The sequence below is a fragment of the Prosopis cineraria genome, unplaced genomic scaffold (genome assembly GCF_029017545.1).
Source record: "Prosopis cineraria cultivar Desert tree isolate PC_DT_omini unplaced genomic scaffold, ASM2901754v1 PC771, whole genome shotgun sequence".
NCBI classification, from domain to species: Eukaryota; Viridiplantae; Streptophyta; class Magnoliopsida; order Fabales; family Fabaceae; genus Prosopis; species Prosopis cineraria.
Window position 1 is genome coordinate 1 of NW_026556096.1, and position 12,038 is coordinate 12,038.

Sequence of the window (12,038 nt, forward strand, 5' to 3'; positions counted from 1 at the left end):
ACCCTTGTCCCACTTGATGGCACAATCTCTCAGTTTGCTCAAGCAGGTAATCCTCGAGTAGCAGAACTGTCTGATTTTACTTTAACGTACTCTAGAGTTAGGCTATCCCATCCCTCTGTTCACAAAAAAAGTAAAAGAAAGAAGAAAGTTACTCTAACGCCTGGGGCCATGCATTTTCTCCATTGAACGTTGCATTCTCTCCTAACATTTCTTCAAGGAATGCATTAAAAGTCCTTGATAGATGAACTGCTGTATGTTAATTATAGAAAATCATTGAATTAAAAAGGTTTCAGCCAACAATTGTTTCCCATCGTAGTTTGCCTTTCATGTTGAAAGAATTAGAATTCATTCATACTAATGCATTATACAGTTTCCTGTAACACATTGGACCTCTTGACAATGTTATCTAGATTTAGTTGCTGTTTTTTATTTTTCTTTTTTCTTTTTTGGTCTGAACTGCGTACATTTTTTAATGCGAGTTCATAGCTGTAGTTAATGAGTTCTTCTGGTTTGTTGCTGGTCAGAATCAACATCTTTCGCTTCTTCAAGTTTAAATCATGATAACTTGCACGCGGATTACTTTGCAGCTAAGAATGTTGGGTTGTCTGCATATTACAATTTTTGAGATGTTGGTTTCTTCTTGGGTACTGTTTTCAAAATTCAAATTTACAGATAAGATGGTGGAGTATCCTTTGCATTACAGGGAGAAAGGGAGCGCAGCTCGTGATTTTGGTAAGGACTACTAAATCCATGGATGCAGCCCGCCAGACCTTTCCCGGTTTTTCATTTCTTTTAATGCACACCCCCACCAGCCTGAGGGTTTGTTTCAAATCAGAGCATAGGATGTTTCCTTTGGTTTGCCCTCCCTTTTCCTTCCTTCTATTTGGCTAGCTGGTGAGTAGAAGGGATAATTGCTATTATAATATGATGAGTGAACACACGCTTCTCCTTCGAAGATTTTGAAGAGTGGTGAAAATCGGTGTATTAGAATAAGGAGTCAGTGGCAACTTGAGTCAGTTATTATTATTATTATTATTATTTAATCTGGTGTATGTTTGAGCTGTAGGGTTTGTTACTATTCTGCTACCTCAGTAGGTTCTAGATGTCAGCTCCACTTTGGAATGCAGCAACCTCTTTGTACCTCTAAGTATTGCCATATCTACTAATAAAATCGCTATGGTCGAATGGATGTCTGTTTCAATATCTTTAGTCCTTTAAATATTGGGGCAATAGCCTGCTCTATGTCTAACCGTGCTTAAAGTGATTCATTCTTCTTACTTCTATAAGCATCAGGGCATAATTTAAGTTTTTACTTCTAGTGCCTATGTGTAGTAATTTTTTGTTGTTGTGAGTTAAAAATTCATCTCTATGTTGAGATTGCAAGTATCTCTTAACCATACAAATGAGAGTGTCACACAGGGGGCAAGTGGACGAATAATTGTTCAACCATTCTGAGAGGGTAGTGAGGCCTGTAGATTTTCAAGCAATCTAAGCAGTTATATCTCAAATTCTAGAAAGTGATAACTGTTAGTGTTTGTTGGTTTTTCAAAGATGTAGATGGTCAGGCAAGCAGGAAGTGTTATTGCAGCGATTGCAGCGATAAGCACGAGAAAAGCGAAAGGATAGGTATTCACACAACTTAGCTATTATTTGTAATTGACCTAAATTTGTCCTGAGCTCCCAGATTTAACTATTATTGATGCTCTGCCTGATTATTCTCTCTTTTTGCTCATTCTTCTCTAGGGGAAGATTAAAGAGCAAGAGATTTACAGGAGTAACTTCTTTCTAACATGGAAATGTATTTCAATCGTCAAGTGAAGGCCATGCCTCAAATGGGAATTCAAGCCGCAGTAGCACAAGCTCTCCACCACAGCCGGCTGCCTCAAGCTTCTGGTGGCTCAGCTGACAACCAGCCAAAGATTGGCCTTCCTGTTGATCTCAATCACAAAGGTAAGCTACAAATCTTTTATTTAAATATTAAATGATAAAAAAGTTCTTACTTCTCAACTAAAGCGTAATTATAAACCTCCTGGTAATGTCAGTTAGAGTAGTATGAATATCATAAAGAGATCGTGCTGCTTGCAGTATAATGCTTGTGGGAAAAAAAGTATATACTTGAAATGTAAACCAACTTACCAGCTGTGAGGTGAGGGTATCTTTGCACTTCTTGTAAGATGCTTGACTCATAGCCAGGCATATTAACATTTGAAAGAAGCGGTTAATAATTTTAAAAAAAAAAGAAGAAGAGAAAGAAGTTGTTAATGATAGCTTTATATGGCTAGTGATTTTCTTGGTAATTGAATCCCAAACTAAGTAAGGAGCTGTTTGGTGCACTATTATCTCCCATTTCTTGGTATCTTGGAAACATAGTATAAAATGCCCAAGGATATGATAATGTGGCATTTAAGACTCTTATGTTTGTTGTGACAGTTGGAAGGTGTAATAAATTGGATACAATGTGTATTTTCGTAAAATAGCTTACAAAATTATGATTACAACTTGTCTGTGCATGGATATATGATTTCTCAGTGGATTTGCAGATTTTCAAGAATGCTAAAACGTAGGGACTCTTCAGATAGATGAAGAACTGGAAGTGTTGAGATGACTTGAAAGAGCAGTTTAACTCTCTCACCGTGTAGCCGTTAGAGGCGTAATGCAAGAATTTTGAGCTGATTGCTCATCAGTTAGAGGCAGTGAAAATGTTAGGATGTTTTTAACTGCAGGGTGAATTTGTGTTTGTTTTAGGATGGTTAAGAGTCCTGCACTCTCACCTAATCAATTTTGTAACATGAGGCATCTAATTTAATCCTTCCCCACTATGATATATGTAAAGCATAGTTATTCTTCTTCCTGAAACTTTCTTAGTTATTCTTCTTCCTGAAACTTTCTTTTCCCTCATCTCTTATTTTCTTTTTTATTAGGTTGTAGTAGTAGTACTAGTATGCTTGCCCAGTGCTTGTGTGGAAGTCAGAAACTCTAACTCCATCAATTAGTATCTACATATTCTGTAGGAATGTTGTGTGAGCTTTGATGTAATTGTTGTTTCATTTGTGACCAGAATGGAATGTGGGAAAGAGAGAGAGAGAGAGAGAGAGAGAGAGAGAGAAGGTGAATGCCAATCATTATTGAATATTAAAAAGTGTTATTATATACCGGAAAAAGAGATAGTATGTCATCCAATCTCTAGTGAGATTGATCCTTGGTTTTCTTTTTCGTTGGTCTTTTAATAATTATAATTGAATGAATGTGCTTATTCATTACAGGATGAGTTTCCTTTTACTAATTGAATGTTGGTGCTCTGCATTGATTGATAAAATCAATATCATCAATCAATCGTAAAATCTAAAAAATCAAGAATTTTTTTTTGGGGTTTTATTTCTGTGCAGAAGTACGGGTTCTCTTGTTTAGATTTGTTAATCACGAAGTAGTATATCTCATGGGTTGGGTTAACTTTTACGGGACGAGAAGCTTGAATTTTCAAAGCGTATGACGATAAAGTTAACTGGACAGTCAATAGTAGATAAAACATACTATTTGTGCTATGTGAATATGGGAAAAAATATCTTTGTTTTTTATTTAAAGTTGCCATCAGATGTATTAATGACTTTTTGCAAAGTAAAACTCAAGTTTCTTTTTATAATACAAATGAACCATGTTTGCTTCAATTGCTTGATATATAACTTAATTTAACTTTCACTTTTATGTCCAAAATATCCCACATCAAGATTTAAACAAAATATTAATGCTCATAATACTTAAATTAAGATCCTTTTTTCATAGAATGCTCATTGAATTAAATTTCATCAAAACTTAATTTTTCAGTATAATTTTTAAGTTTTGATAATAGAATAAATGTTTAAAAATTGGGTTGAATGTAGCCTCTATATTAAATAAATACATAAACCATGGAAATTTTTTAATAGATAATTGATTCAAGATGTAATTACGGAAGGAAAGCAATAAAAGTCACATGCTTGCAATTTATCAGTTTCATTCGCCTGAATGTTGACAAAGTTAAATATGTCATGAGTTTGCCTTCTGTTATCTGCAATTATTATTATTTGGACTTTGTTTCCATTAATAATATGTTTTTCTGGTTAAATGAAAAGAAAATTACTTCATTAGTCATTGAGTTGCCATGTCACAGTAAGTAGTGAAAGTTGATTATAAACATAACGATTCAAATTTGCAATAAACTAATCCTTTTTATCAAAAGATACAATGCATGGATAAATAATAATATTTTCCCCTTACCCAAAAACACGCTATTAATAATAGATTATTAATTCAAATGAACCATGTATGTCGATATTGATAGAAATAAATAAGCATATTTTTTCCTGTGCATCTTATAAAATTGAGGTAAATCGCTTTCATAAATTATTACTAATATAGATTACAATACCAGTGAAACCAGTCCTCGTGGTGTAGCCAAAAAGTCTTGACCTCGAGGTCTTTCTTCGATGATTATAAATGTCATATTTTTATATTCATAACAACATCTAATTGAGAAAAAAAATTTATTTGATTACTTGTCTCAGAATAAAAAACTATACCTTTATATAAAATTTTCAAGCCTAACCCTACATAAAGTATTAACCTTACGCCATCAAATGTTGGTAAGAGTTAAATGTTAATTATTGAATGGAAATAATAATTACGGAAGATGAAGTGAATGTTGAATGTTATTTTGCAAACTGAATAAGATGGTGACAAAAAGGAAAAAAAAAGGTTTTTAGACCCAGCCTAAAAGCTATGTAAAATAAATGTTAGGCTCAGCTAACCCCAAAGTCTCTTCTTTATTTTATTTATTTATTTATTTTTTTAACTTTTTTTCTCTAAAAAGTTTCTTACTTATTCTCAGTTTCAAAGAGTCAAATCCTAATCACTAAAGTGTTGAGTTATTGGAAAACTAATCTAACAAAAATGGCACATGAAATCTTGAGTATTTTTATCACTACAATAGCTGACTAATGAATTGACTTTAATATTGGGTCACATGTGCTTACCAAGCATTGTCTTCCCTTCACCTGGATAATGTGCAAGCTCTAATTTTACTCATTATTACGAGTACTTTTATTCATGGTAAGTTTACTTATATTTTATGATCTATCTTATATATATATATTTGGATGAAAACATGAAAATGAAACAATATGTTTATTATTTATTGGGGAGCAAGATGAAGATATTGATGGTGTCCAATTAGCACAACACTTAAGCTCTCTTCAGCTTGAGATTCAAGTTCAAATAATTTGTTTACCTATGATGATGATAATTAGATATTTAGTTATTTTTTAGAACATATATTAAAACATTTGTGTGATCTTGTAATGGACTTTGATGAGCATTATATAATTAAGATGGATTTTGCAAAAAATTTAAAAAAGGGCTTTAAGGCTGACATGAGCTTTGATAATTAGGGTCAGTTTTGAAAAAGAATGTATTTTAAAAAGAACAAGGCTTTAAGCTCAAGTTTGAATGGGTTAAGCTCATAAGGACCGATCAATTTATTTCTCACAATTACTTAGTGATAGCTATAATATCATCACTAAAGCAAGCATAAAAGGACAGGGGAAAACCTTCATTCATAGTTTGATGGTGTATAAGTTTAAATGTCTTGTTTAGTTGTTAATTTGGATTTCTTATTATCATATTTGTTCAGTCTTTAGAACATGTATTCGCTAATCACTAATATAATATTGAATCACAATTTTTAATCCTTCACTGATAATTGCTCATGTTAGATTCTCACCAATTTAGTTCTATTTTTATTAGTTTGGTACTTACCTAGGTTGACTATTCTATAGGAGTGGTTACTAGCAGACAAATTTGTGATTTCTTAATTTTATAAAGTTGATTAATTTGACAAGATATACCTATTATTTTCTCAACTAATTCTCTAGTATTATACATTGTTGACTTGTGAAACGCTTTCTAATTTCTGTTGTTTTTTCTCCAATTTAAATAAATGTAGTAATGTGAAAAAATCTAGTTAACATATAATTTAAAATGAAATGAATCAACCAAATCCTAATCTAGTTCCGTGTGAATTAATAACGCTCAAATTGGTATATTATTTGACTACAACACATAATTTCAACATAGATTAAATATAAAGTTAAGGTTACAAGTATTAAAAGAATTTAAACTTTTATTTTTAATACATTATGAGATTTGAACCGTTGACTTCTAATCACATTTAATTTCTTCCTTTTACCTCATATTTGAGCTCTTTTAATTTGTTATCACTCATAAATGCAAACATGAATTTAGCTAAAGGAATGCTTCCCGTAGTTATATTCTTCAACGTTTAAGAAAATGAATGTATGCATTTAATTCAAGGCAAGAAAAAATAGTTAATAAATAATTCATAAAAATGAGATATTTTTTGATCTCACGTAAAGATGATAATTTGGATTTGAAAAATAGCCTCAGTACACTTACTCAATGAGTTTCTTAATTTTATCCAATGAATTTTCTCAATACTTAAAAGTTATAAAGATATATTTTCCTCCAAAAATTTAAAATAATTATGACAATTAGAATACTTCTTACTCATATTATCCTCTCCAAAAATTTAAAATTGGATACTTTTTAAATATTATATAAAAAAATATTTGACAACTGTTCGATTAAATCAAACCATTGTTATAATTCCATATGAGATATAATTGAAAATTACCCCCTATTTCCATGTCTATCCTCATTAATAAGATAACCTAATGATAAATAAATATAAAAATTTTATTAATTTCAAATATTTATTAAGAATATTTTTAGAAAAATTTTATAATTACTCTTTGAAAACACTAAATGGCTTATAATTTTTTAATATGATATCTCTAAAAAATACATTGTAATTTTTACTCAAGTATTAAATTAGATATCCTTTGTTAAAAAATATAAAAATTTTTAATCAAATATTACTTTTAATAAAGTATTCACTTATTTTTAAATTAATCATATTTTTTTATATTTATCTCTAGTTAATAAGTATTTCTTCCTAAAAAATATAAAATTATCTATTTTATATGGCACTTTTTTTAAAAAATAATGATTATATTTTAAAAGATTAAAAAATAATTTTTTTAATATCTAATCTCTTAAAAAATGTTTTATATTTTTAAATAAAAAAGTATATATTTTTCGTTCAAAAAAAAACAATATTAGACACATGATACATGCAAGATAACAATAATACTAAATATATTTGTTTTTATTTTAGGAGAAAAATGCTTGCCTTTTTGTCGCCATATTGGAGAATTCAGCCTATAAATATGTGATCATCGGGATTTGGCTCCATGAAGGTTGAATGGTCCTAAGGCACAGTGTGTCCCGCCATTGAAGCCCGAGTTTAGCTTCACCTACAGCTTCTTCCTCCTTCTCTTGCTCTTTCAACCTACCTCAATGACTGCCTTCTCGCTCGCTTCCTTCACTTTACCATCGCCATGCCTTCTTCTTCGTTCTCGTTCCTCTGTTCCATTCACTCGCAACCATTTGCAGGTACTTCATTTTCATCCTCTAATTTCGCTTCAATTCTTACATTTCCGTATGCTGAACCCTAATTTCATCCATCTTATGGTGTCCAACGTTGATTTGGGCCCTGCTTATGAGCAGAGCTCCTATAAGGCACCAATGGGTTAATCTTGTATTTTTCCGTTTTATGCTTAACAATTTGGCTTTTTGATAGCTTTTCCTGATACTGCTAACTGTTTTCTCTCTGAAATTTAGGCTTCAGTGATGCGAAATTGGAAAGTTGGAGCGTTTTCTTTCAATGGCAGTGAGAGGTAATCTTGCAGTTTGCAGGCTACGTTGGCTAACTGGTCCCAACTTTTTGATGCGTTCGTTTGTTTTTGTGGGGTTGATTTGAATTTTAGTTCGTTTTCTTGCTTGATTCTCATATCAATATTAACTTTGGATCACAAAACAGGAAAAAATTGGTGTCTGCAGTCGATCAAGATGGTCTGACAGATATTCTGAGAACTGCAAATCCTTACAAAGTAAGAACAGTGGTTATTTCAATATTTTTCACCCTTAATTTCATGGTTCTTGGCCTTATGTTAAATTAGATTTGGCGGTAGACTAGATGGTTTGTTTAACAATTCCATTTTGGATTTTCTCAATGCAGGAGACGTAAGTTTTAAATTTATAATTTTATGTACAAAACGAGAAACAGTTCGCTCATTCACTATGAAATGCAATTTGAATGACTGGTCTAGAGGTTCTATGATCTACATTCAAGTTTTGTGGAAAAGGAATGAGGAAAACGATTGCAGGATTAAATCCGACAAGAACTGTTCAGTACTGTAAATTTAATCGTATGCAGTTTCCTGATATGTATGCTTGATTGAATCTAGTGCTGTATAAATATAATCCTTTGTGAAGGAAAAAGTGCACCAGTGGGTTATTTATAGTTTTGAAGTTTTAATTTCTTATAAATGAACTTGGACCATTCATTCCTATCACTCAAGATATAACTTTCTGGTGGGCTGATTAAATTGTACTTGAATGTATATGCTGTTTTCTATGTCCTGTCAAATTACTAAACTCTTCCTCTCTTCATTAGGAAATATGTCAAAGATAGGGCAGCTGTATGTGAAGATTTGCTTGAAGAAGTCAATGCACAAATACAACATCTTAATCTGTTTTTACTGATTCTCACGCGATCCACAGCTTATTTCAATGCATTATATACAACTAGTGACTGAATATTACTGTCCGATATGCGTTTTACACTTATACTGTTGAATAGTGTAATTACTGCATGCCAAAAAGACACAAGTGCATGAAATATTGGGAAATTTGAAATTCCAAACTGGCTTCAATTGGGCATTCAACAGCTTTAGATGAAGTGAGAGCTTTTAAAGAAAGTGGGTAGGCTTCTTAGGCATCTTTTTCTCTTCTTCAATTGTTATTGTTTTCCTAAGCAGAGCTTTTACTCTAAAGAGTTTCCAGTTCAAGTATCATATCTCTTGCAATGCTGTTTAAATGCTGCTATTTGTGGTTTCCTGATTATTTTACGTATGAAGTATACATTTTTCCCTTTTGGAGGCTCATCTACATTACATAATATGCATTTAATACCAAATAATATTAATATATCTTGCATGTAATGTGCAGGTTAAGGAAGATGAAGATAAGGCAGAGCTTGAAGCTCTGTTGCAAAACGGTAGTTGTGTAAAAGAAGGTAAATATTTTTTTTCTTTTCAGTGGAGTTAATATATATCCTATATAGTTTATGTAAAGCATATTAGAGGTTAAAGAGTTTTCCTGTACACTTTTTTGAATTTCTCTCAGTTATGTCATTAATCTCAAAATTGTTACATGGTTGAAAAATTGTAGCATGGTCTCAATTTGCCCAGAGAGTCTCTGGTGAATGGGATGGATTTGGAGCAGACTTCTCTAATGAAGGGAAGGCTATGGAATTACCAGATTTGGTAGTCCCTGAAGCATTTCGGGAGTGGGAGGTTAAGTTATTTGACTGGCAAACTCAATGTCCCACTCTTGCTGAATCAGAGGAGAACATTCTTATGTACAAGAACATTCTGTTGGTTCCTACTGTTGGTTGTGAGGCCGATGCAGCCACAAGATACAAGGTGGATCAAAGGCAAGTGGGAGGAGTAAATGGTGGGGTTACTGCCTTTGCTTATCAATCCAGTGGATCTTATGTTGCTGTCTGGCAGAAAGAGGATGAACTTTTGGAGCTGGAATACTGCTTGATCAATCCTCAAGACTGTGAGTCACGTGTGAGGATCATTCAATTTGTCCGTGTTTTGGATCACACAAACATGGTGCTGCAGAGAATCAAAGTATTTCGTGAGCATTGGTATGGACCATTTAGGAATGGTGAACAACTAGGAGGTTGTGCCATCCGTGATTCTGCATTTGCTTCTACTGATCCCATGGCTGCTTCACAAGTCGCTGGTATTTGGCATGGGTCCAAATCTGTTGCCACAATTGGCACTTCAAATACTGTGAGTGCAAGGGTCTTCCCTTCTGCTTTTGTTCTTCAAAACCTGGATTTTCTGGTTTCATTTCTGGTACATCTCCATTTGTATCTAAAGTATTTTTAGACAAGCGCCTATAAACCTCCATTTTTAAAGACCAGTTCTTCCAAGGCTGAAAAGAAAGAGCATTTGATTCTAAAAGTTTAGTTGTTAGGTGAATCAGATCAAAAGCAAGAAGTTGTTAAGTAAAAAGTGATGAAGAGGTTTATTATAATCTTTAGCATGCTTATCTGACTCTTGTTGGAACTTCATTTCAATTAAGAAATTTTTGCAGCAACGAAACTCTAGACTATTTGGTCTTAGAGGATCTATGTCAAATCAAAGACCTCTTGACTCAAAAGCTCAAGCTGTTAAGGCCTATGACTTGCTATTATCTCTATCACTTTAAATGTCATTTCAAATATGACTCAAAAGCTTATCTCTTATTGTAATCTCCATCAATTTTCTTGTTATTTTAGGGGATCTTTCATGAACTTTCGGGTGACAACATTCAGAACTGTGTCAGAGATGGATGCGTTGAGATATTACTTCCTAAACAATTGTGGTGTTCATTTAAGCAAAACAAGGATGGTGAAGCTCTTAGTGAAGTGGGTTGGCTTCTAGATCATGGACAGGCAATCACATCAACCTGCCTATTTTCAAGCACTGCAAAGCCCAAGGCAAGCTACAAATATGTAGGTTCTTAAACATTTTAAGCATACGAATGACAGTTGAGGTGGTTCAACACTATTTTCTCTCAAGTGAAGTTTCGGATTCGAATCTAGTAAATAAAGGAAGTCATTATCGACTAAAGTTGGTATGGATGGTAGGAAATTTTACTATTTACATAAGTGGTTGAGGGTTTGAATATCATTTCTTGTGTACGTAACAACTTAGTTGAGAAAGCTCTATCTTTGCTCTCAGTATCTTGGGAGAGATAATCTCTGTTGTGCTCACCAAAATAGAAAGTTGTTGTTGGATAGCTTTATAGTTATATGGTTTGACCCAACTTGACTCATTAGTCTGAGGCTCTAATTGGATTTCCAAAAACTGATTTATATATCCAAAATAAAAAATATAAGTACTAGGTTAATCATGGAGCACTTGTATCCTGAGTTCAATTAAGATATAATCTAAATAAGCTGTTATTATGATGTATTATTTTCCATGTCATTCATTATGTTAATTTTAATAAACAAATAAACATTTCAACTTGTTTGTTTCTTCTAACCATTCTCTTTCTGTTCTTGCTGCAGGAAATATCCATAGCATTAGAAACAAAAGGTTTGAAAGATGTGTAGCAGTGGTGGCAATCCATTCAGTTTCAGAATTCAGATCCATACCTTATTTACAGTGAACATTAGTCTTGGTTCAGCACTAGACAAGCTCAACCACATAAATGTTACCTTGAATTTCACTTAACTCTCACATAATGTATACAAGGTTCATTCACCTTATCCATCTATATAATATGTTCCCCATCACTTCTGAACTCTCTGTTTTATACTTGATTACATTTGTGTCATAAATTTTCACTCTGTAATCGAAATTTTCAGGAGATTAATAATAGTGTGAAGATATGCTGGACAATGTTCAAGGTTCCTTTGTGCCTTCTTTGACTTAATTTTCATGTTGAATGTGCTTTTGACAGAAAAAATAGTTTTAGTGTAGTTTTTATGCATTTCCTGTCTTTTATATATACTTCTTTAGTTCAATATTCTAAGGCACTTTTAATTGAAACACACCTTTCAATAAATTATTCAGTTATCTTTAAAATTACATACTCTTTTTGTGTTTATCTTTATTTAATAAAGTATTTCAATTAGAAAACCTTATTAATTGTATTCTTAATTAACTTTATTTTTGGAAAAATCTCATTAATTGCACTTTAAAAGACCTAAAATAATTTATATTTTTGAACATCTTATTTAAAAAAAAATATTTTATATTTTTTAATAGAAGGAGTGTGTGTGTGTGTTAATAGATTAATATATTAATAGAAAAAATGGTTTTATTGTATTTTAACTTTTGTTGTTGGCTGTCATGCTT

The 12,038-nt window shown here is 32.2% G+C and overlaps 1 protein-coding gene and 1 long non-coding RNA gene across 3 annotated transcripts; both read left to right on the plus strand.

Moving 5' to 3' along the window:
• Nucleotides 1-1,827: 1,827 nt before the first annotated feature.
• LOC129298319 (uncharacterized) lies at nt 1,828-2,883 on the plus strand. The gene is made up of 2 exons (XR_008590331.1): nt 1,828-1,950; nt 2,541-2,883. It is a non-coding gene; the product is annotated as an uncharacterized LOC129298319 (long non-coding RNA).
• Nucleotides 2,884-7,310: 4,427 nt separating this feature from the next.
• LOC129298324 (uncharacterized) lies at nt 7,311-11,591 on the plus strand. 2 transcript variants are annotated; one of them, XM_054936722.1, is made up of 7 exons: nt 7,311-7,506; nt 7,735-7,790; nt 7,934-8,003; nt 9,124-9,190; nt 9,346-9,977; nt 10,469-10,684; nt 11,246-11,591. In XM_054936722.1, the coding sequence occupies exons 1-7, from the start codon at nt 7,411-7,413 to the stop codon at nt 11,288-11,290; spliced, it is 1,182 nt and encodes a 393-aa protein (XP_054792697.1). In that variant the 5' UTR covers nt 7,311-7,410; the 3' UTR covers nt 11,291-11,591. The 2 variants fall into 2 exon arrangements, with proteins under 2 accessions (XP_054792697.1, XP_054792698.1); XM_054936723.1 differs by having other exon boundaries at nt 10,469-10,669.
• The last annotated feature ends 447 nt before the right edge of the window (nt 11,592-12,038 follow it).